General features: G+C 38.3%; 1 protein-coding gene across 2 annotated transcripts in view; it reads right to left on the bottom strand.

Moving 5' to 3' along the window:
- The window catches only part of KCNH8 (potassium voltage-gated channel subfamily H member 8), a 340790-nt gene that overhangs the window by 28280 nt on the left and 285660 nt on the right, over nucleotides 1–26850 (bottom strand). For both annotated transcript variants that reach the window (XM_032267464.1, XM_032267473.1), the window contains one exon: nucleotides 774–812. In XM_032267464.1, the coding sequence (XP_032123355.1) occupies nucleotides 774–812 (39 nt within the window). The remainder of the gene's footprint in view (nucleotides 1–773; nucleotides 813–26850) is intronic.

The following is a 26850-nucleotide window of genomic DNA, read 5'->3' as shown; positions in this document are numbered from 1 at the left end:
GTCTGGCTAATAATCAGTGTTTCTTTGGGAAATCTTTCTTAAAATTAGAGGGTACTTAAACGATGAAACTGGGACCAGGCGCGGTGGCTCACGCCTGTAATCCCAGCACTTTGGGAGGCCGAGGAGGGTGGATCACGAGGTCAAGAGATCGAGACCATCCTGGTCAACATGGTGAAACCCCATCTCTACTAAAAATAAAAAAAAATTAGCTGGGCATGGTGGCGCGTGCCTGTAATCCCAGCTACTCAGGAGGCCGCGGCAGGAGAATTGCCTGAACCTAGGAAGCAAAGGTTGTGGTGAGCCAAGATCGCGCCATTGCACTTCAGCCTGGGTAACAAGAGCGAAATTCCGTCTCAAAAAAAAAAAAAAAAAAAAAAAAAAAGTTGAAACTGTTTTAAGAGCTCATTGAATCACAAAATATGGTTCCAAAATATCTCTCAACCATATTTTTAGTGTTATGGACACTTACAAGAAAAAATTTGACTGTTAACTTTAAATGCACTGAAAGTACTTCTCAGATCAAACACATTAGGACTTTACTTTTGGCAGGTTTTGGTAACAAACTGCTTTATAACAATAACTATAAAATGTTTACATAGAAATATGAGTTTCAGTACTCCTCTGTACTCGAACACCAGCAAGTCAGTTGCCATATCTCTCAGGGAAGTCAAAAAGGGAAAGTAAAAAACAATAAATGAAATTCCGAAGAGAAATATTTATTGGTAATCCTCCAGATTTCAGGTAAATATTTTGCTCTTTAGCCAAAGTCATACCTGTGAGACCGTAGATTTGTTTGATAGTCTTGATATCACCTGAAAGAGCAAACAGAAGTGTTAATAATCATTTAAACCTCTCCTAGTGGTCTGGGACTAAGTGAAATGCAGCAGGCAGTGGAAAGAGAAGTATGTACAGAGTCTGCGGGAGGGAAGGAGCACAGGAAGGGGCGTGGATCTACCTGTGCAGGCTAGAGAAGTGAAAACACCCTCTACAATTTGCCAAAAACAACTGCCTCATCCTACCCTCTAAGACCACTACTGACCAGTATAAGTAATGAGAAAAGGAGCCCCAAGTTGCATGTCTACCATAGGATACCACACCTAGGAAATAATGATCATGATAGTGGGCTTATCGGCTGTATTTTCCATCTTGATGTTTCATTCTCTCTTTTTGTTTTTCTGTATCTCCCTATTCTTCTTTCTTGCTATTTTGACAAATTTTCTCATCTTCCTTGATTTTTCTTCCCGGCTCTGTGAAAATAGAAATCTATGAAATCTTTTATTATTTAAACTCATAATTTCTATTTATTTACCCCTCTTTTTGCGTGAATGCTCATAGGCATGATCTAGCATTCCTCTTCCATTCATTTTCCACTATCTGACTGTGGTATTCCTTGCAGACTAGGTTTCAGTTTACTGGAAATCCTAATCCCCTGTCTAACTGAATCTAAGATTCCATTGATTACAAAAAAAGAAGAAAAAGTGCTGACAATCAGTGTTGATATATCATTAATTGTTAAGGCATATTTAAATTTCAGAGATGCTAAAATGTGGGGAAATATATATATTTTATTCACTTAGGCTTGACTCTCAGGACACATTTTGTATAAAATCAAACTATGGCACCATAGAGGAGCGTATTAAAAGCATGCACCTTCCATGATGTACAAAGAAGCTCTGGAAATTATGAGACGTCTTGGAAACATGCTTCTAATATTATCTACATTGTTTTTTGCTCAAATACACTTCTTTCATTTTAATCTGATAATAGATACTATTGATTAACATGATTTTATTCACGTGAAAAAAAAATTGTACTTGAAAATGATCTGCCTAGTAAGCCAGACATATTTGGTAATTCTGTCACCCTCTTTTTTTTTCCCCAGATGATTAGGGAAATAGATCTGTTATTTATATAAATGCCATGATCATTATTTCTGTGCAAATATGTCTCATCAGTGTTTAATTGTTTGATAGCAGTCAACTAATTCTGAATCTGCTTACTTGCCTAAATATGCATTAATCAGATGCATTTTAGACATAAGTTTTGTAATAATTCCCTAAATGATGGCAAATAGAATAGCTGAATAATTAAAAATGTGAAAAATAAAACAAAATTATAGTGTTCTTGCTACTGTGGTAGACATGAGAACATGTTTGTAAAAAGCCTTTCAATTATAGCTTAGATTATAGAAGAACATCATAATGGGATTCTAGAAGCCTGAACACCTCCAATCACAGATACCCTTAGAGGTATAAGAGAAAGATGATGGACTTAGCATCTTCTGATTTGAGTGTGCTTCCAGCTGTCTGGTTTACTACTAGATGAGTTCTGTCAAGTTGCTGAATCTCAGTCATTTTTCTATACTAGTGCTTTTCAATCATATCTGTGCACCTGAATTACTTAGGGATCTCATGAAAATGCAGGTTCCAACATAGAAGGTCTGAGGTGGGGCCTGAAATTCCTAATTTCTAGTTAGCTCCCAGGTAATACTGGTGCTGCTGGCTCTGGAGACACGTTTTGAGTAGTAAGATCTCATGACTGACATCACAGTTATTAAAATCCTATTTCCTATCAATTATTTATCTGTCATGTGATAAGCACCCTGATAAGTGTTTCCCAGACATTATGTCCATTAATTCCCATTGTGATCCTATAATATAGATATTTTTAGTCTCTATTCTGGAGAAGAGGAAACAAAAGGGCCAAATTAGAGTTATGTGGTTTGGTGATAGTTGCAAAGTAATAACTGACTAAGCAGGAAAATGAACACCAGATTGGCTGTTATTGAGGTTAAATGCAATACTATATTTCAGTGTTTGGCATGCAATATATTTTTCTTCCTCCTACCTTTCGATGCCTTTGATTACCCAAGGTAACCTTACCTCTCCTTTTACCAAATGTACTGATGGTCAAGAGTCAAGCAGAATAAACCTAGTACTAAAATCTGGCATAGACACAATGAAAACAGAAATCTTCAGGCCAGTATCCCTGATGAACATAGACACAAAAATTCTCAACAAAATACTAGCAAACTGAATCCAGCAGCACATCAGAAAGTTCGTACAGCACAATCTGGTAGGCTTTATTCCTGGGATGCAAGGCTGGTTTGACATACAAAATTTAATAAATGTGATTCACCACATAAAAGGAATTAAAAGCAAAACCTGAATGATCAACTCAATAGATGCAAATAAAATCAACTTCCCTTCATGATAATGACCCAGATTAATCATCAGAGGAATATATCTGAAAATAATAAGAACCATCTCTTGGGCCGGTAGCAACTCCATGTTTTCTGGGAGAGAGCTCCACAGAGGCAAGCTGCCATTTTTGCTCTTTTGCAGCCCTTGCCCCTGTTGCCTTCAGGCTTCCAGAGGGTTTGTGGTGACAAGGGACTGGTGCAGATCCCCAGCACAGTGCTGCTTCCCTGTGGAAAATGCAGCCAGGCTTTTTCCACACAGTTCTCTGATGCTGCTTCTCCTTACTGGGCAGCCCTTGTGACCTGGGACTCCAACACAGCTACCTTGGCACCACCTGAACATGTCAGTAGGAGGGGGTTCTGCAGTTCTCTGAGCAGGAAATCCCAGAGAAAACCCACAATCCCTCTGCCATTGCAGCTGCAATGGTACTGTGCCCTAACCACTCTGGGGCTGGGGAAGGAAAAAAAGGCCTAGTCACTATGCTGGCACCTTCAGCACACCACACACCATAAGGAGAGGAATTCAGTCCCTCTTCTCTGTGAGCCCAGGCCCCCTACTCTTCATAAGGCAGGGCCTCTCGCTCTGGACCACAGATCAGCTGTCCCATGACAGCTGAGCACACCCACTGGCACTGACTCTGAGGTTCCCTGGAAAGGGCTTCCAGAGGCAATAAACAGCTCCTCTGTCATCTCCACAGCAGTGGTTCTACCACCGCTACCCTTGTTATGGGGAAGAAACAGTCTGAGGGCTTCACCTGTGCTTCCAGCATACCACAGCCACCATACAGGGAGGAGCTCAGTCTCTCCTCCCTGTAAGCTCCTGAACCTCTATTCTTCATCAAGCAAGGCCCCTAGCTCAGGCCAGCAATGCATCTGTCTCATCCTCTGGCCAATCATTTTGAGTGGCAGGGGCTCTGTGTTTTTCTGAGGCAGAGGTCCCAGAGACAACTGAAGGGACCCTCTCATGGCCACTACTGAGTGGTACTGGCCTTGCTGCCCTCAGACTGGGGAAGGCACAAAGACCCTGAGTGCTTTAACCACAATTCTAGGAAGCTGCAATTACCATAAGGAGAAGAGGCCAGTCTGTCTCCTCTGTGACCTTCCCACCCTCCCTACTTGTTATCGGGCAGAACACACCCAGCTTGGACCCCCAGTGCAGTCACCCCAACCTTGGCCGATTATACTGATTGAAAGCAACTCTTCATTTCTCTGGAGTGGAGCCCTAAGAGAGAATTAAAAGACCCTCTGTCACAGCCATTGGTAAGGTCCCTGGCCTTGCTGCCTCCAAGCTGTGGAGGGCACGTAAAGCCTGAGTTCACCCCAGAGTTACAGTGTGTAGCTCAGGAGAAGCCAAACTGAGATCTTCAGCCAGTGCTCAAGTGGGAGAGGAGCTCATACTGTCAGAGCCCTGAGAGAGGGAGCACAGCTGCAATTATGAAGAAATACACAGGAGCCACATGGATGAGCAAGTGTCTACCTACTGGCCATTTCACTTAAGCACCTTCTACTGGATCACAGCACAAACTTCAACAACAAAAATACTTTTGGTAATATACTCCTCTGTGAAACCAGAGACATGAACTCGGTTACAAAGAAAGGCCATGCACAAAGCCTTAGCCCTCTGTAAACATCCAAAAATGAAGCCTACTGATAGTACTCAAATCACACCATAGTTAAAGAAACACCTGCCCACATGAATGAGAAAGAACCAGCATAAAAATTCTGGCAGCTCAAAAAGCTAGAATGCCCGCATTCCTCCAAACAACCACTAGTTCCCCAGCAGGAGTTCCTAACTGGGCTGAAATCGCTGAAATGCCTGAGATAGAATTCAGAATTTGGATGGGAATGAAGACCATTGAGATTCAGAAGAAGGTCAGCACCCAATTCAAGGAATCTAATGAGTACCATAAAGTGACTCAGGAACTGATGAATGAAATAGCTATTATAAAACAGAAGCAAATTGTTCCAAAGAACTGAAAAACACACTACAAGAATTTTACAATGCAAACTCAAACTATTAACAGCACAATAGTTGAGGGAAGAATCTGAGTTCAAACACTGGCTCTCTGAAATAACTCGGTCAAACAAAAAATACATAAAAAAGAACAGAACCTCTGAGAAATATGAGATTATGTAAAGAGACCAAAATCTATGGATCATTGGTGTCCCTGACAGATCTAGGGAGAAAGGAAGCAACTTGAAAAACATATGCCAGAATATCATTCATGCAAACTTTCCCAACCTCTCTAGACAGGCCAACATTCAAATTCAGAAAATGCAGAGAAATCCTGTGAGATACTATAGAGGAAGATATCCCCAAGAAACATAATCATCAGATTCTCCAAGGTCGAAATATAAGAAAAAATGTTAAAGGCAGCTAGAGAGAAGGGATAGGTCATTTACAAAGGGAGCCCCATCAGGCTAACAGGAGACCTTTTAATAGAAATTTGACAAGCCAGAAGAAATTGGGGGCCTATATCAGCATTCCTTTTTTTTTTTAAGTTTAAGTTCAGGGGTACATTTGCATGTTTATTATATAGGTAAACTTATGGGGGTTTGATGAACAGATTATTTCAGCCCCCAAGTAGTAGTACCCATTACTTATTTTTTTCTGATCCTCTCCCTCCTCCAATCTTCTGTTAAGCCCCAGTACCTGTTGTTCCCCTCTTGGTGTCCATGTGTTTTCATCATTTAGTTCCACTTATAAGAGAGAACATGCAGCATTTGGTTTTCTGCTCCTGCTTTAGTTTGCTTAGGATAATGGCCTCCAGCTCCATCTATGTTCCATTAGAGAACATGATCTCATTCTCCTTTATGGCTGTGTAGTATTCCATGGTGAATATATGTATGTATATATATACGTGTCTCTCACATTTTCTTTATCCAGCCTATCATTGCTGGGCATGTAGATTGACTCCATATCTTTGCTATTGTGAATGGTGCTGCAATGAACATCACGTGTCTTTATGGTAGAACAGTGTACATTCATTTGGGTATATACCTAGTAATGAGAGTGCTGAGTTAAATGGTTGCTCTGTTTTTAGCTCTTTGAGGGAACTGGCTGACTGCTTTCCACAATGGTTGAACTAATTTACACTCCCATTAACAGCGCATGCTTCCTTTTTCTCTGCAATCTTGCCAGCATGTTATTTTCTGACTTTTTAATAATAGTCATTCTAATTGGTGTGAGATGGTATCTCATGGCTTTGATTTACATTTCTCTAATGATCAGTGGTATTGAGCTTTTTTAAATGTGCTGTCAGACACTTGTATTTTTTTTTTAAAGTGCCTGTTCATGACCTTACTCATTTTTTAATGGAGCTGTTTATTACTTGTAAATTTGTTTAAGTTCTTTAGGGATGCTGAATATTAGACCTTTGTCAGATGCATAGTTTGCAAAAATTTTCTACCATTCTGCTGGCTGTTTACTCTGTTGATAGTGTCTTTTGTTGTGCAGAAGCTCTTCATTTAGATAACACTTGTTAATTTTTGCTTTTGTTGCAACTTCTTTTGGCATCTTTGTCATGAAATCTTTGCTGGGTCCTATGTCCAAAATGGTATTGCCTAGGTTGTCTTCCAGGGTTTTTATGGTTGTGGGTTTTACATATATGTCTTTAATCCATCTTGAGTTGACTATTGTATATGGTGAAAGGAAGGAGTCCAGTTTCAATCTTCCGCATATGGCTAGCCAGTTATCCCAGCACAATTTATTAAATAAAGAGTCCTTTCCCCATTGCTGTTTTTTGTTGGCTTTGTTGAAGATCAGATAATTGTAGGTGTGTGGCCTTATTTCTGGGCTCTCAATGCTGTTCCATTGACCTAAGTGTCTGTTTTTGTACCAGTACCATAGCATTCTTAAAGAAAATAATTTGCAACCAATAATTTTATATCCAGCCGAACTAAGCTTCCCAAGTGAGGGGGAAAGAAGAACCTTTTCAGACAAGTAAACACTGAGGGAATTTATTACCACCAGGCCTGCCTTACAAGAAGTCCTGAAAGGAGCACTAAACATGGAAAAACAAAGAAACATTACCAGACACTACAAAAACACACTTAAGTATACAGACCAGTAACACTATAAAGCAACCATATAAACAAATCTAATAACCAGCTAACAAGAGGATCAAATTCACACATACAAATATTAACTTGGAATGTAAATGGGCTAAATTCTCCATTTAAAAGTAACATATTGGCAATATGGAGAAAGAAGCAAGACCCAATGGTATGCCATCTTCAAGAGATCCATCTCACATGCAATAACAATCACAGGACTAAAATAAAGGGATAAAGAAAAATCCACTAAGCAAGTGGAAAGCAGAAAAGGCAGGCGTTGCTATCATGATTTTGGACAAAACAGACTTTAAACCAGCGAAGACCAAAAAAGATAGAGAAGGATATTACATAATAGTAAAGGATTTAATTCAACAAGAAGATCTAACTGTCCTAAATATACCCTCGAGAGGAACATCTAGATTCATAAAGTTCTTAGAGATCTACAAAGAGACTTAGATTCCCACACAATAATAGTGGGAGACTTCAATATCCCATGGAGAGTATTAGATTGTTCAAGCAGAAAAGTAACAAAGTTATTCAAGACCTGAATTCAACACTTGAATAAATGAACCTGTTAAGTATCTACAAAACTCTCCACCCAAAACAATAAATATACATTTTTTTCTCATTGCCACGTGGCACATATTCTAAAATCAACCACACAATCAGACATAAAATAATCCTCAGCAAGTTTAAAAAAAAAATGGAAATCATACCAATCACATTCTTGGACCACAGCGCATAAAAACAGAAATCAACATTAAGAAAACCAAATAGTTGTAAAGACAGCAAGCACTCAAACAAAGAATTTCTCAGCAATGCAAATTTACTTCTGCAGAAGGGTGCTTCTCACACTTCTGGCTGCTGCAAGAGCAGCCAAACAAAAGAGGGAAGTGATTTTTATCGCTAATGCAGTCAGTCCCTGCCTGTGTGTTGTCTCCATTGGCTGCAGTTGGACCACACAGTCTAAGCTGATCCTGATGTGGCTATTTTAAATAGAGCAGGCATGTGGTTTACAGTAGTAGGAAGGGGAGTTTTGGCAGGAAGGGCTGTTAACAGAAAAAGTAGAAGGCACGTCTGGGCATGCCTGGGCGTGACAAAGGTGGGATGAACAGTTTCAGAGCAAGTAGGCAAAGGCGAAGGGAAATGAGGAACAGATGTGGGCCACAGATTAGGACTGGCAGGAGAGATTGTTTAAAGTGTATAATTAGGAGGTGGTGGGGGCAGAGTACAAAGAAGCTGACCTTAAGAAAAAAGAACAAGGAAGTTAAACAAGATGAACCATTGAAGAGGAACTTACTGTATCTAACAATAATATATATTATTTAGGTGATAGATACATTGAAAGTGCTGATTCCCCCAGACAGCATATGTAACAAAATTAAACTCCTACCCCATAAATTAATGCAAATAAAAGACAAAATCAATGAAATCTTGAGAGAGATAAAGAAGATTGAGGGGTTAGCCTACAGAAACCTTAGAATTGTACCCTTCCATCTATTAGGATGGAAGAAACCAAATGTGGGCAAGAAAGATTTGTCTTGGCATAATGTTATTATGAACAGTGGTGAGGCTTTGTACAGTGGGAAAGAAATATAATCTCAACCAGTCAGTTGGTTTAAGAAGTTTCCACATAGCTTTTCTTCTCCTTTCTCCCCAATTCTAACCACCTAAATTGCTCTATCACTTTGTGAATACAGTAGGAGCTGAGAGGGAGGACTCTTAAATTGGAAAGATAATTGCTTTTTTGGCATGAAGTAACAGACAGAGAAAATATAGTTTCTTAGTACTCATACTATCTGTAACAAAAAAAGGAAAACAAATTCACAACTTTTTTTTCTTAAACTGTAGAGAGAAGGCCTCAACATTCTACTATTGAGCTTGAATTGCAAATGAAATCAAGATTACCAGGCACATGAATAGCAATTTTAGATGGGAAAAGTGCTGTTGTATTTTCTAATGTTGTCTTTATTCTACTCAATGAAGACATTTCCATAAGAGCTCTCATAGGCTCACACCTGATTTTGACTATTCAACTTATATTTATCTTAAATTTTTAATTCCTCAAATGTAATTTTTTCTACTATTAGAATTTCCACTAATTATTTTAGTTGGGAAGGCAGTTCTTTGAGTTCTTTCATGTATTTCTCTAACTTCTTAAATGCCTTTGAATCCTGACAGATGGTACTATGGTAACAAAATTTGGGACCCAGCCTTTCATGGGATGCTAATGCTTTACCTTTGGAAAGATTTTGAATGGTTTTTCAGTCCTGTTGAGGCAGAAGGAAGCTTACACTTAAACTTCTTTCAGGAAGCTAAACCACCAAGAAGCTGACTTCTGTGAAGCAGGAAAGAAGCAAACATTGCAGAACTCACAGCCTGGATCTATGAAACCTAAATTGTAATCTAATGCGACAGTGGACCAAGGAAGATAGGAAATCTATTTGCATTGTTTACATGGTGCATAGGTCAAAATTTACAAGACCTTGTTTGAGTCTGAAAATGTCCTCTCAATAAGGACTGTCATGAGACACTAAATGCTCCAGCAGGAATGTTATCTACAGCTGAATGCTCATTTGGGAAATGCAATGTGTATTATAAGGCTCTTCTTTCTGACTGATTCATGATATCTTCTGCTTCAATAATGACACACTGATTAAGTCACAAAGCAGATTGGAGGAACATGTGTTCCCATTCAGAAAAAGAGATTATTCCATATTTTATCTTATTCACTGGACAGCAACATAACCAGTATTGGGGACTGTTTGGGATAGAGAATATTAATGAAGCATACTCACAAATAAGCCCATAACTCACATAGCTAAAATGTCCACTCCTGCAAAATCATAAACAAATGTCATGTAATAGAGAAACAGCAAATCAGCAGGTCTCTTTTTCATTTCTGATCTGTTTCTTCCTTTTGTAGACTCAACTGGAAGTGCCCATAAATAGTAAATAACACCCATTGCAGGTGGTAATGGGAATAGGAAATGGAAATCTTTGGAGAAAGGATAGGCTTTGAATAAGGGAGCATTAATTTTCAAGTAAACAAATCTGACATTTCACCACCATCCAATCTAAAGAAGAGATTTTTTTGAGGCTGGCCTCAAACCCTAAGTGAGTAACACAGTCTCTACTATATTTCTTTTGCTTGTTGTGTAACTTAGGAATGACATTTTAATGAAAGAACTGATGATATTTTAGCATTTCCCAATTTCATCTGAGCCTTGAGATCAAGACTAACTATTAAGAATTAGAGGATAATTCTTTTCCTCTAGGTAAATAGTATCACTTCTAATACAAAAGTACGTGTTAAGTAATTGAGTTCTGAATTTACAGTTTACGGATGAGAGCTGGAGAATAAGCTACTGAGTTCATAGTCCAGCAAGCACCCCCAAAACTCTTCATTGTTGTATGTTAGAGTAAAAAGTCTGTGTGCCAGGGGATAGAACCCACTTTGGAGGTCGGGTAGCATAGTGATTAAGATTTTCCTAGTCCTGTCAATTATTAGCTATATAACTTTTAAGAACATATTAACTATGATAGAGTAGGTCATGCTGGGTTAACAATAATGCTCTAAATTTCACACAAAAGAACTTTATTTCTCAGTCATTTACGGTGTTATATGTGTCCAGCAGTTCTCCTCTAACATAATCCCTAGATGATTCAGGGACCTAGGCTTCTTCGATTTTGTGGTCTCAGGATTTTTCTAGTATTATCCAATGGGCTGCTCAGGAAAGAATATGGGGAAGGCATACAGGGCACATGAATACCCCAGCCTAGGGTGATACATCACTTCTGTTTACATTTTAATGGTCAGAACTAGTCTTACAGTCAAATTCTGGGAACGTTCACTTCTCCTTCTCAAAAGTGATAACAGCAACTGGAGTTGTTTTGATAATTACATGAGATACATATGTGAAAACTGAATGGAGATTCAGTTGGCCGCATCTGGCATTGAGTTACATTTAAGAGAAATGCAGTATAGAAACCAAAGGTAATTAAAATGTAATTCTAACTTTTTGGTGTGTCTTTCAAGACCCTTAAAAGGGATGCATTTCAAATTAAAACCACAATGAGATACCATCTTACATTAGTCAGAATGGCTATTATTAAAAGTCAAAGAACAACAGATGTTGGTGAGGATGTGGAGAAAAAGGAATGCTTCTATATCGTTGGTCACAATGTAAACTAATACAAGCTTAATGAAAAACAGTATGGAGATTTCCCAAAAGCTAAAAATAGAACTACCATTCAATCAGCAATCCCACTACTGGGTATATACCGAGAGGGCAAGAAATAATTATATCAAGATGATACCTACATTCATAAGTTTATTGCACCACTATTCACAATAACAAAGATATGGAATCAATCTAGAATTGATAGGCACACCAGTGGAGGATTGGATGAAGAAAATGGGCCTATGAATCCTAAACTGTACGTATACACCATGGAATACTACTGGGCCATAAAAAATATAAAATTATGTTTTCTGCAGTAACATGGATGTAACTGGAGGCCATTATCCTAACTGAAGTGACTCAGAGACAGAAAGTCAAATACTTGCATGTTCTCACTTGGGAGCTAAACAATACTTGGACATACAGAGTGGAATAATAGATATTGGAGACAATAAAGGGTGCAAGGGGGTGAGAGTTGAAAAATTACTTATCGAATACAATGTTCACTATTCAGATGATGGCTACACAAGTAGCCCAGAATTCACCACTATACAATATGAATATAAGCAATCTGCACTTGTATTTCCTAAATATGTATAACAAATACATATATTTAAAGAAAAGGATGTATTAGATAACTCATAGTAAGACATGTTAAGATTAACCCGCCTTTTTCATTAGCAATGAATACCATGCATCTCTCTCAATTCTCTCACTGAAACACTCTCTGGATTCCTTGTTTATTGCTTTCCTCTCGCCATAATTCCAAGCATTTCTGCTAGAGGTAATAGTGTCATGTTAGAGGTAATAGTATTATGCCTTTCAGGCCTCTCATTTCTCCAGAAAGAGTCTCCAGGAGTCTCCTGGGGAATGTAAGCCTCATATCACTTCAGCTTCATGGTCCCCTATCCACAAGGAATTCCCACATAGAATTTACGGTTAAAAACAAAAAAAGAAAGAAAACAAAAAAAAACTCCTCACATTGTTTAAGTTCTTGGTCCAGTGTCTGGCATCAAGGGTAATTCTTGTTTATAAATATATTTTATTGAGATATTGATTATAAATAAAAATTTTCTTTGAATTGAACTCATGTTGGGAATGGAGCATTATAACATTTTACATCAATTATTTAGTTAGGTCTTGATTATCTTAACATTCACATGCATGGATCTGTCCCACTTGCAATTAATAAATATGTACAATGTCTTCAAATAGGTCATATACTTAAATCCCCAAATTGTTCTCCTGGCAAAAGGGCTATCATGCCATGCCAAAAAACACACTTTTCTTTGCACAACACTAGGAAGAATACTTTTTTTTTTTAAAACAAATATATATTTTATTTCACTTTAGGTTCAGGGTACATGTGCAGAACTCACAGCCAATATCATACTGAATGGGCAAAAACTAGATGCATTTCCTTTGAAATCTAATCTGGCACTAGGCAAGGATGCCCTCTCTCACCATCATTCCATCGATACCTAGTTTATTGAGAGTTTTTAGCATAAAGGGCTGTTGAATTTTGTTGAAGGCCTTCTCTGCATATATCGAGATGATCATGTGGGTTTTTGTCTTTGGTACTATTTATGTGGTGGATTATGCTTACAGACTTGTGAATGTTGAACCAGCTTTGCATCCCTGGGAAGAAGCCTACTTGATCATGATGGATGAGCTTTATGATGTGCTGTTGCAATTGGTTTGCCAGTTTTTTATTGAAGATTTTTGTGTCTATGTTCATCATGGATACTGGTCTGAAGTTTTCTTTTTTTGTTGAGTCACTGCCGGATTTTGGTATCAGGATAATGTTGGTCTCATAAAATGATTTGGGAAGGATTTCCTCTTTTTATATTGTTTGGAATAGTTTCAGAAGGGGTGGTACCAGCTCCTCTTTGTATGTGTGGTAGAATTCGGCTGTGAACCCATCTGGACCTGGGCTTTTTTTTTGGTCAGTAGGCTCTTAATTGCTGCCTCAACTTCAGCCCTTGTAATTGGTCTATTCAGGGTTTTGACTTCTTCCTGGTTTAGGCTTAGGAGGGTGTAACTGTCCAGGAATTAATCCATTTCTTCCAGGTTTACTGGTTTACGTGCATAGTGTTGTTTGTAGTAATCTCTGATGGTAGTTTGTATTTCTGTGGAATCGGTAGTGATATCCCCTTTATCATTTTTTATTGCATCTATTTGATTCTTTTTTATTAATCTGGCTAGCGGTCTATTTTGTTGATCTTTTCAGAAAAACAGCTCCTGGATTTATTGATTTTTTTGAAGGGTTTTTTGTGTCTCTATCTCCTTCAGTTCTGATCTGATCTTAGTTATTTCTTGTCTTCTGCTCACTTTTGAGTTTTTTGATCTTGCTCCTATAGCTCTTTCAATTTTGATGATAGGGTGTCTATTTTAGATCTTTCCTTGCTTCTCATGTGGGCATTTATTGCTATAAATTTCCCTCTAGACACTGCTTTAAATGTGTCCCAGAGATTCTGGTATGTTATGTCTTCATTCTCATTGGTTTCGAAGAACATCTTTATTTTTGCCTTCATTTCATTGTTTATCCAGTCAACATTCAAGAGCCAGTTGTTCAGTTTCCATGAAGTTGTGTGGTTCTGAGTTTGTTTCCGAATTCTGAATTATAATTTGATTGCATTGTGGTCTGAGAGACTGTTTGTTATGATTTCTGTTCTTTTGCATTTGCTGAGGAGTGATTTACTTCCAATTATGTGATCAATTTTAAAGCAGGTGTGATGTGGTCCTGAGAAGAATGTATATTCTGTGGATTTGGGGTGGAGAGTTCTGTAGGTGTCTATTAGGTTTGCTTGGTCCAGGTCTGAGCTCAAGTCCTGGATATCCTTGTTAATTTTCTGTCTCGTTGTTCTGTCTAATATTGACAGTGGAGTGTTTTAAAGTCTCCCACTATTATTGTGTGGGAGTCCAAGTCTCTTTGTAGGTTGTTAAGAACTTGCTTTATGTATGTGGGTGCTCCTGTATTGGGTGCATATATATTTAGGATCGTTAGCGCTTCTTGTTGCATTGATCCTTTTAGCATTATATAATGCCCTTCTTTGTCTCTTTTGATCTTTGTTGGTTTAAAGTCTATTTTATCAGAGACTAGGTTTACAATTCATGCTTTTTTTTTTGCTCTCCATTTGCTTGGTAAATCCATCCCTTTATTTTGAGCCTATGTGTGTCCTTGCAGTGAGATGGGTTTCCTGGATACAGCACACCAATGGGTTTTGACTTTTTATCCAATTTGCAAGTCTGTGTCTTTTGATTGGAGCATTTAGCACATTTACATTTAAGGTTAATATTGTTATGTGTGAATTTGATCCTGCCATTTTGATGCTAGCTGGATGTTTTGCCCACTAATTGATGCAGTTTCTTCATTGCGTCAATGGTCTTTACCATTTGGTATGTTTTTGGAGTAGCTGGCACTGGTTGTTCCTTTCCTTGTTTAGTGCTTCTTTCAGGAGCTTTTGTAAGGCAGGCCTGGTGGTGACAAAATCTCTCAGCAATTGCTTGTCCATAAAGGATTTTCTTTCTCATTCACTTAAGAAGTTTAGTTTGCCTGGATATGAAATTCTAGGTTGAAAGTTGTTTTCTTTAAGGATGTTGAATGTTGGCCCCCACTCTCTTCTGGCTTATAGGGTTTCCCCTGAGAGATCTGCTGTCAATGTGATGGGCTTCCCTTTGTGGGCAACCCAACCTTTCTCTCTTGCTGCCCTTGGCATTTTTCCCTTCATTTCATCCTTGGTGAATCTGATGATTCTGTGCCTTGGGGTTGCCCTTCTAGAGGAATATCTTTGTGATGTTCTCTGTATTTCCTGGACTTGAATGGTGGCCTGCCTTTCTAGGTTGGGGAAGTTCTCCTGGATAATATCCTGAAGAGCGTTTTCCAGCTTGGATGCATTCTCTCTGTCACATTCAGGTACACTTATCAAATGTAGATTAGTTATTTTCACATAATCCCACATTTCTTGGAGGGTTTTTTCATTTCTTTTCACTCTTTTTTTTGTCTATTCTTGCCTTCTCATTTTATTTTATTGAGCTGATCTTCGATCTCTGATATCCTTTCTTGTGCTTGGTGGATTCGGCTATTGAAACTTGTGTATGCTTCATGAAGTTCTTGTGTTGTGTTTTTCAGCTCCATCAAGTCATTTATATTCTTCTCTAGGCTGTTTATTTTTGTTAGCATTTCATCTAACTTTTTTCAAGATTCTTAGTTTCTTTACATTGGGATAGAACATGTTCTTTTAGCTCAGAAGAGTTTGTTATTACCCACCTTCTGAAGCCTGTTTCTGTCAATTCATCAGACTCATTCTCCATCCAGCTTTGTTCTCTTGCTGGTGAGGAGTTGTGATCCCTTGGGGGAGGAGAGGCATTCTGGTTTTAGGTGTTTTCATCCTTTTTGCACTGGTTTCTCCCCATCTTTGTGGGTTTATCTACCTGTGGTCTTTGTAGTTGGTGACTTTTGGATGGGGTCTCTGAGTGGATGTCCTTTTGGTTGATGTTGAAGTTATTTCTTTCTGTTTTTTTAGTTTTCCTTCTAACAGTCAGGCCTCTCTGCTGTAGGACTGCTGGAGGTCCACTCCAGACCCAGCTTGTTTGGGGATCACCTGCGGTGGCTGCAGAAGAGTAAGGGTTGCTGCCAGTTTATTCTTTTGTTTTCTTTGTCCCAGAAGGATGCTGGCCAGATGTCGGCCTGAGCTCTCCTTTATAAGGTGACTCTTTGGATATATGGAGGTTGGGGAGCTGCTTGAGGAGACAATCTGTCCTTTATAGGAGCTCAAGTGCTGTACTGGGAGCTTCACTGTTTCATTCTGAGCTGCTGGGCAGGTATGTTTAAGTCTGCTGCAGTGGAATTCGTAACCACCTTTTTTCCCAGGTACTCTGTCCTGGGAATGTGGTGCTTTATTTATAAGTTTCTGACATGCTGCTGCATTTTTCAGAGACGCCCTGCCCAGTAAGGAGGTAGTCACAGTCTGCCAGCAGAGGTGTTGCTGAGCTGCTGTGGCCTCTGCCCAGCTGCTGTGTGATCTTCCTTGTGGTTTTGTTTACAGAGGTATAGTTAGAACTGCCTCAGTAATGGCGGATTGCCTTGGTAATGATGGACTGCCTCAGTAGTGGTGGATTGCCTCGGTAATGGCAGACGCCCTTCCCCCCACACAGCTGGACTGTCCCGGGTCCAGCTGCACTTGCTGCAAAACTCTCCATCCAGAGCATTTCAGATTGCTGGTCTTTGTCGGGGTGGAACCTGCTAAGCCAGATCACCTGGCTCCCTCTTTCAGCCCCCATTTTTTCAGTTGAATGGGCAGCACTGTCTCCCAGGTGTTCCAGGTGCCAGTTGAAATGGCCACCCAGATTTGTGTGAGTTTCTGTCCAGAGACCTGCTGCACCAGCTGAAACAGCCATGCTTGAAACTTGCCACGCTTTTCAGCCCAGGAATCTCCTGGTCATTGGGCAGTAAAAACTCGTTTGGAAATGCAGTGATCACTCACCCTCTGCGTTGTTCTCGCTGGGAACTGTGCTCCAGAGCTGTTCCTATTCAGCAATCTTGGATCCCCAGGAAGAATACTTTATATAAAGACATGGCCAGGAATTCTATATTTTTTTCTTTTTCAATCCCTTTATGTGCTTTACTTAAATAAAACTGTTCATAGGTATGAATGCAGTCAATAAGACATTGATAATATACACAAATCAACTCAAGAGTGATTATCTTTGAATTCAGTTGCCTAAACTATGAGGCTTTGAAATTGAAAGAAAATCCAAAGAAGTTTCTTTATAATTATTTAAAAGCTTGGAAAATGCAGGATGATTTTGAGAGAGAGAGGGTTATTTACTAATATGTGGCTCGATATCATTCTAGAAGGAAAAAGGAGAAAAATGTACACTATTATGTGAAGAAAACTGACTAGAAATCTCTCAGGAATGCTGTAAGAGTTTTAAAGGTTTCAGGCTTAAGAAGCTATGCCCCAAATCAATGATTTGGGAATTCAGCAGGGTAATCTGTGTGAAAAGAATTTACACTGTTTAAATTCATTATATTAAGCTGAGATCCCATGCTCCCCAGTGACCCGCTTCTGATTAGGGTACAATGGCTCCTGCTTAGCTCGTAAAGTCAGCTACTGTGTAATTGTAAAGAAACACAATAGAAGGTTTCATAAGATTTTCAGAATACCCACTGAGTATTTAGGTTTCAAACCAGGTTGGTTAAGAAAGATGCTCAATTTGGTGCGAGAAGTTTGCACATCACAACTCCCTATGGCACTTTCAAACTTAATTCGAAATGACTAATTTGCTGCCTAGGAAGCCCATTGTCAAATATACACTGTAACAAAAAAGTTGAATCTCCTTGTCTGTGGAAGATAGTGTTTGAACCAGCAAACTGAAATAAACTATTTTGCCGATTTGAAATACAGTACCTCAATTAAGCTCACTTAGCCAAAAAATGAGAAGAGGGCTAATAGAGGGTCATGATAATGGGGTAGTAGGCATCCTCCACATGACCAAATGCATACATTTTTTACTTAGAGAAATTTTTGAAACTTAAGCTTGAAGAATATTATTCATCATAGTATTACCACTTTTATCAAATAATCATTTTCAGATGAGGAAGATAGTCTCACGGTTAGTAGATGTGAGGCCAATCTTCTTATGTTACAGTAGTGTACTCAAAGTTGGTGTGTGGAGCATCAGAAGGGAAATACTATTGGCTAGTTATATCTCGACTAAAAACAAGCCTTTGAGAGAATTCACATGAGATTACAAGCCACCAAAATTTGAACGAAACACATCTGATTTGACATTTTTGCTCCCTCAATAGTGCACCTGAATAAGGAATTTCCCAGAACAATAATTATGTCATAAATAAAATATGCCTGCTAAATCTCCAGTTTCCTTCTCTGGGTCTCTTTCTCAAGAATGTTTCCACGTGGAGCATGTTTTCCATGGGGGAGAAATTATTCTCCAGTTATTTACACAGTCTCATATATTTTATATTAGTTTTTAAAGTGAGTTTATATTTTGAACCTGAGCTTTCATCATAGGATAGACATTTCCTTAACCTTTTGAAATAAACAGTGAGGAAATTAGGGACAAGGTTTGTGGGAAAAAGTGTCAATCAATGATTCTTTTCCTGAAATTATACTATTTGGACAAACATTTAGATTATCATATGGCAAACTGGTCACAAAGTCAGCATTTTCAAATTTGGGAAAAATCATAGGATATGAGGAGCTTTTCTTTGTAAAAATGTGAACAGTGAACAAGACATATTCACTTAGAATGGCATAACATTTGAATATACAGAACTACCTAATTTAGTTATTTATAGATTCTGTATAGAGACATCATTCGTTTAGTTTGCACATGAAACCTCTTTTAAGAGCAAGATTTTCTCTCTGTTAAGACTACATAGTAGTAGTTCTGCATATTCAAAAGTTATGCCATTCTAGCAAAATATGGACTGGTGACTCCATTGGAAGGATGATGTTTCAATGAATATTTACAAAAATTTGTGCAATTCTGGCCCTTTAAGCTTCCAATATTTTGGATCAAACTGTGCTTGTTTAGTTGTTTCTTTGGGGGTTGCAGAAAACTCATAACATTAGATTCTTTGGAGAAACACTCTAACCTTACGTGTATTGAGTCTGATATTCAGGATTTCCGGATCCCTCTTCATTGCTTTTTTTGATAGAATACTATTTTGTTTTCCTATATATGTATAATGTTAACATTTTGTACTATCAAGATGGAAAAGTGACTAATAGCCTCAAAGAAAAATATAAACTGTATAACCTAGGATATAAATATGCTTCATTAGCAATAATCAGACTTAGGACTGTTTATGAATGCTGGCAAAATGCAGTGACACAAATCAGTCATCATATGTTCTGCTTTCAAAGACGTTAATCTTAACAGTGGAAAATACAAGTGGAATTACCACATCACTAAAAATTTAGTATATTGTATACATTCATATCAGAATTTTCCTTAATCATTTTCTTCAATGACATGGAAACCAAACTCTTGGAATGCCAATTCATTTGAGAGAAATACATCTTCCTTGGTTCTGCCACCCTTACAGAGTTCTCATTACCACATGCCTTTACATTCATAATTTCGAGGTACTTCAGTTTTCCTCTTAATTTGGCATTCGGCTTGCTTTGCATTTCTGATGACTTGGCTGCTGTTTCCTCCACTCAAAGCTGCCACTCTTTTGGCATCCTAGCATGCTGGGTTTAAATGGTGAGCAAATAGATGCCTCACATCTGATCAAACTGGAGACCTCCAGATCTGCCTGCTGAGCACAGTCTGTGCTGCGCCGTAAGCAGACTGCCTCCACCATATGTCATCCTCTTTGCTGTCTATACCCTTGTGGGGAATTTTCGCAGGAAAAGCACTATTAAATACGTTTATCCTGGGATTTTGCATATTGTTTTTAATTTTAATTTAATTTCCATCAACTTAGCTCATGTACACAGTGTTAATCATACCACACACTAAATCTAACAGTTGAGTTTGAGATTTGGGATTAAACGGCTAACTGGTTTGGGATTTAGAGGGCCAACAGAAGAAATGCCCCACATGCCTAAGGATGACCTGTGAAACGTTATTATCTGGGTACAGGCTCAAACAGTGAAATAGTCACCACAATAAAACATTCAGTATTATTCTGAAAATCCTGGACAAAAAGCATAATTCTTGGACAAAAACCATAATAGAATTGTGTTTTTAAAAGTCCTAACATATCCACAGGTAAAGTATTTGCAGGTTGACTGAGATATGTGAACAAAAATCGTTAAAGACATTGATTCTGTCACTTATGTTCTCAATCCCTCTACATAAATGTATGTGTGTGCATGAGTTTGTGTGTGTATACAAGAAGCTCTCAGAATGTGTTACTTCTTGGCAAATACATTCACACTCCAAAGAGATTTTCATTCATTTCCATTAATAAGAAGATCTGCATCTTCTTACAAGAATGAAACAGTCTGGGAAGAATGTAAAATACTATTTTGTACATTTAAAATGATAGTGGAGTGGTGATTTCACAATTTTACTCTTAAAGATGGAGCAAGGGAAGGATGAAGAACAATAATGGATATAGCAGACTGAAAAACGTATACTTGAGTTGGAAGAAATTCTCCCAGGGCCAGTCTGTGACCACAGGGTTATTTAATAAATGGATGGATTTATGACCAAATAAGAGCATAAATAGAAGCGGAGTGGCCAAGTCAAATGGTCAAGGCATGGGTGTTTTGTCATCTTACTTGTCCTCTTGTTAATCAGATGCCTTTCCTAAAATGTTTAGTTCCAGTGGGTTTCTGATGAGATATGACAAGCAATAGAATTAAGTTTAAGAAAATTAAAGTGAATGTTATTCCAGAAATTCAGTATAGCTTATGCTATAAATCAGAAGAAGACCAACCCATTTCTCTCTGATTTGTAGCAGATTATGTTAGTGGACAAATGTATTAGGCTTGTATGCAGAAAACCATGAGTTTGACTTGATTTTATCCTGTTTGATTCTTGCGCTGATTTTGTAAAAATCAGGCAGTAAACTGATTAGCTACTCAGTTTTCTCATTTGGGAAGCCAGAACATAATCCAAATTCTCAGAGACAATGCAATGATTAAAAGTTAAATTAAATAAGGTAATATAAACAAATTACCTTGCTCATAATACTTAATGACATTCTTTGCTCTATGTAGGAAGTAGGTGTGCTACTAAATATTCAGTTGACAAGAGAAAGTAAAAAAAGATGAGATGTATCTTGCTTTTAGACTAAATCTTACTTGAAACACATACTTGATGTGCATGGGAGATGTATCCATATGTGAAAGTTCTCTCTGCAAAGGAGATATTCTGATTAATGTAGGTAGGTAATTCACTTACATTACACATCTAAGCAATAACTTATTTTTTTGTTCTGTGAGTGAAAAAAAACTTTTTTCCTCTCTGCAAGCCAATTTGAATTAGATTTATGCCAGCTATAATCCAAATGTATTAGTCTATTTTCATGGTGCTGATAAAGACATACCTGAGACTGGGCAATTTACAGAAGAAGGAGGTTTAATGGACTTGTTTCACATGGCTGAGGAGGCCTCACAGTCTCCTCAAGGAAGACTGTGGAAGGTAAGGAGAAGCAAGTCACATCTTACATGAATGGCAGCAGGCAAAGAGAGCTGTGCAGGAAACTCCTTATAAAACCATCAGGTCTCATAAGACTCATTAACTATCATAAGAACAGCACAGGAAAGACCTGTCCCCATGATTCAGTCATCTCCCACTGGGTCCCTCCCACAAGAGTGGGAATTATGAGAGCTACAAGATGAGATTTGGGTGGGGACACAGAGCCAAACCATGTCACCGAATAAAAAGTTTTACTAGATGATATATAAAGTGCCTTTGCGCACATGCGTGCACACAAACACACACAAATGAATTGATTAAATTTCAATAATCATTCATCAAGCACATACTTTATACTAGTAATTTTATTAAAAAAGGATTGCAAAAATGAATTAAAATATAATTGTTATCAAGGAAATCATCTATACACTACTGAATTATCCACATGTAACTTGGTAGAATTCTTATAATTCATGTTTTAAAAACTTTCTCATTGAAGTATAGTATACAGAAAAAAGTGCGTAAATCAAAAGTATACAGCTTAATTATCAAAAAGTGCTGTGCTTCATCTTTTACTTATGTATTTGGCTAGTGAAGCTGATTTTCCCATGGAAACATGTTTCCTATGAATGTTCCATTAACTTAGCTGGCATTCACTAATCATGGGATTAGGCAACTGATCAAGAATTAATAACTTGTTTTGATGGATAAACTTCCACTAAGTTTCAACTGGGTTTTGAAGTCAGGTGGTTTGGGACTTAAATTCCAGTTAATTGATCTCCCTTGCTTACTTGCTAAAGGATTCTGGGTCTTTTTTTTTTTTTCCTATCTTTTATCCTTAATTCATCTCCTTATCTAGAGCATAAACTTGTACAACCTATTTCCAAAGTTGTGAGAATAAAATAAGTTAGTTTGTAAAGTGCTTAGCATGCAGCTTTGCTCCTAGAAGCTACTATACTATCAACAGTATGTATATCAGCTTCTTTTCATAGAGCCTTTGTCATGAGCATGAGGCTTTGTTAACCCAACCTGCAGAAGAACTCTACAGAGGGCAAACACTGCACTTCGCGGGCCTAAACAACCATCCACAATGTAGCATGGAATGGAGGAACCTTGCTCCACCTTCCCCTTTTCCTGCCAAGCAATCATAGAGCAGATATGTGGATTCCTGTTGGATGTGGCAGTAGGTTGTTTTTCATTCTCAAGGAATACATGTAAGTGGAACCATGCCTGTTTGTGGGTATGTGTGTATATGCAAATTTCACACTTTATTTCAGGCTGAACAGCTGCTGTTCTCTGCAGGATAGAAACAACCAGGGAAGAAAGGAAAGAAAAACTTTTTTGTCTTGGTTATTGGATGGCAGGTGGCCTTTCCTTTCTCTCTCTTTCCCAACCCAGCTAAACTCCCTTTCCAAACAAGCAAACTTAAAAAATCTAACTGCTCACTGTTCAACTTGGAAACATTAGTTGAAATATCCAGATGCCACTAAAAATGTGGCTGATCTCTATGCAGGGTATATGTCATGCTCCTTGACTAACAAGTGGCCGCAAAGGAGAGAATCCAGAAAAGATGAAACATGAGCCACTGCAGCATGGTTTGAAGCTTTTTATGTACTCCCTATTTCATATGCTTTTATTTTAATATGTTTTTAAATAAGGGATTGCATTTCTATGAAAAAGTTGCTGAGATATGATTGTATGGAGACAAACTACAATGCCACAGCACAAAAGAGACCTACAATTTATACAACTTCTAGCTTTGCTTTATGTGTCCAGCAACTACCTCTGCCTACCCACCCTCTTTCTGGCTTTTGTCTCTTATCTCAACTCTTCAGCCCTGAGGGTTTCCATGGAAACCACCATGCTACTACAGCGTGATGTCCCTTCATCCTTGAAGCCCCACACAATACTTAACGAAAGCTGGACAGTCACGTGACTTAAAGCTGAACCACTGGAGTCTTTCCACAAGAATCTAGAATCAACTAAGAAAGTCTAGCTTACTCTGCTATTTAAATTGAAGAGCTTTTGAGACCATATTTCTGCCATTTGGATGAAGAAAATAAGATGACAAGTCTACTGAAGGAGAGAAGAATGAAGAGGATATGCAGAAATGGAGAAGTAAGAAATGGAGAGATAATATTAGAGTTTGAGAGCCTGATTATAAGAGTTCCTGAGATCCAGGGGTTATGTGTTGTGTATGTGTATGTGTTTTATTTGATCCCATCAGATATTTGGAATTCTTACATTAAATATCCCTTTCTTTTAATGCTATATTTGAGTTGGATTTCTGTTGTTTACAGTCAATGTCCTCATTCTGAAATACCCCAAATGTAACAGGATTCCCGGGATGGGCCTTTTGCAATGTCCTACACTAGTTCTATCCTAAAATAAGAATTTGTAAAAATTAAGTATAATTCGAGAAAGGGTAAGAGTAACTTCTTTCCTTTGATTTACAATTTTGGGGAGCATCAAGCCTTTATTTATCTGATGCAGGAGTCTAGAACTTCAGGGTTAGAAGGGAACATGACCTTAGACTCCACTGGAGTCCAGTAGAGTCCAGTCCTCACTGAGAAAAAGATGAAGATGGGAAGAGGATGGATAATAAAGGCAATACAGCTGTTATCTTAGGTAAACACTAAGAAGAGAAGGGGTACTGAGAGTCATTTTGTTGCAGTCAGGCGAAGTAGGATGTATTAATAGGTGCAAGAAGTCCAAAATGATCTTGCCATCAACATAAACACAAAACTAGGCTCCGGGGATGCTAATGAAAACATGATCTCTTCCTTCAAGATACTATGTTTGTCACAATCACTGCTGAATCTACTGAAAGACAGCAGCAGGAGGAAAGCTTCTGAATATAAAAAACATATTGTGGTGAGCACCTGTTATCTGAACTACTTGGGAGGCTGAGGCAGGAGAATCACTTAAACCTGGGAGGCGGAGGTTACAGTGAGCCAATATTGCACCACTGTACTCCAGCCCAGGTGACAGTGCAAGACTCTGTCTCAAACCAAGTGAAACTAAACCAAACCAAACAAAAACTTATTCTGGATCCAAGTACAATTCCCAGGCCATTATTTAATGAGCTGTTCCTATCTAACATTTTCTTAAGCAGCATAAAAGTATAAAACAGTTCACTGCAGGATATTTCATGGAATTGTTTTTGCTTCCTGAGGGAGAGTATTTTAAACTACACAACTGACAAACAAAACACTTGTAGGGTCTGAGATAACAAGGAAAGCTGACATGATAAAATGACATATGAGTTCTTCAGTATGCAATTTTCTAAGAACAATTATCTCAGAAAAGTGAAGAATTAATTATGTTCTCTTATTACACAGGACTCTGCTGGCAGATGCACACCTACACACAGGCTACTCTTGAAGAACTAAGTATCTGGGCTGTCAGATATGATTTTTAAAAAATTATTAATATTCAATAAATCATTTTCAAGAAAATTGCTTCTATGCAGCCCAATTTTATTTCAGACTGAAATGGGGACTAAATTTAAAATAAGCTGCTGCTTTGGAAAAGCTCTCTTTTCAGTACATCCTTGCATTGAATTAAATTGCAGTATAGTCATATAGGTGTCAAGAGATGTTGGCAAATCAAAAACTTTATTTGAAAGATCTAGTCAGGCTTATTTTTATCTAAGGAAGGAATCATGAAGTCGAATCTCATGGATATAGCACAGATTAATTACACAAGAAATTACTCAGTACCAAGAGGTTCAAGTAGACATAACTCAATAGTTCATGGAAATTAGATGTAGAAAATAGGTCCATTAGCTGAGATTTGAAGGCAGATCTTTTATTTTAACACTACTTACTACACCAAGCCACCTGGAGAAATATTACTCAGATTGCAAGCTTTATTATTCCCTATTATTCAGCTTAAATTCCTCATGTTGCTTTTGAAAATCTCTTTTCCTGAACTTAAGGGAAGTGAAAAATGCTGTTATTTAATTGAGCCATTCTTTCAATTTGTTCTTTCAAATCCTAGTATTGATACTTTTTTTTGGCTTTGCTACTTGTAAGAAATACAATTCTAAATTGTTTTTCGCTTCTTATTATAGACTCAACTTACTGGCCATAGAGGCTGCTGTCTTCAGAACTTTTTTCATTTTCTTAAAATTTAACATTAGTTCCAGGTACCAAAGTAAACTTATTGACATTTGTTCATTCATTCGTTGAATATATATTAAATGTTGACTCTGCACTAGGCTCTGACCTAGGCAGTGGGGCTATCGTATAGAACAGGACAAAGCTTTCATAATACAGATTTTGGTAGGAGAAACTAATCATGAGCAAGACAATATACAAATTAAAATAATATTAGATCCTGCTAAGTGCCATGAAAAAGATAAGCAAAGTGGTATAACAGAGGATAACTGGGAGAAGGCAAACTCCGGAGCAGACTGTCAGTTAAGGGCAGAGGAGTAGCGCAGCAGGAAGAAAGAAGATAAGATGCAAAGGCCAAGAGGAAGCAGAGGTGGGGAAGGAGGCAGTGAGGTGGGTGAGGCCTCCCTCCCTAAGGAAGGGAAAGCAGGCCAGTGTGCTGGAGTGTAATGCTGGAGGCAAGATGGCATCAGATGACTTTGAAAGGTAGCCTGGGGAAGGAAGGCATAGAACCTTGTAAGTTATGATAAAAAGTCTGGATTTTATTACTGGCCCATGGGGATCTATTTTAAGCAACAAAAATGACAATCAGATTTATATTTTACAAAGATTGCTCCTATAGCCTTAAGGTCATAAGAGGATACAAGTGGAAGCAGGGGGAATCACTATACTGAATCTCATTTGTCATGGTCAGGTCGATATGTTTCAGTGCCCACTCCCTGTTCCCATGGGCTCCTGAAGGCTGGCCGAATCATGCATTAGAGACCAGCTTATCCTGACAAGGGATACATATACTTCGTACAGCTGGTGTAAATAACTGTACCCAAGTTGCATGACTGTCATAATGATTTCACCAGGTAATGCATACACAGTGTCTATCACAGAGTAAGCAATCAGAAATGGCAGCTGTTTTTTTAAATTTTTTATTTTATTTTATTGAGTTTTAGGTTTTGGAGTACATGTGAAGAACATGCAGGATTGTTGCATAGGTACATACATGGCAATGTGGTTTGCTGCGTTCCTCCCCATCACCTATATCTGGCATTTCTCCCCATGTTATCCCTCCCCAACTCCCCACCCCCTGCTGTCCCTCCCCTAGATCCCCCCACCACAGACTTCAGTGTATGATGCTCCCCTCCCTGTGTCCATGTGTTCTCATTGTTCAACA

This window comes from Sapajus apella, unplaced genomic scaffold (genome assembly GCF_009761245.1).
Source record: "Sapajus apella isolate SASKATOON/1434 unplaced genomic scaffold, GSC_monkey_1.0 scaffold4, whole genome shotgun sequence".
NCBI lineage: Eukaryota > Metazoa > Chordata > Mammalia > Primates > Cebidae > Sapajus > Sapajus apella.
Note: the sequence above shows the minus strand (reverse complement) of the source record. Positions and strands in the feature narration are given on the sequence as shown.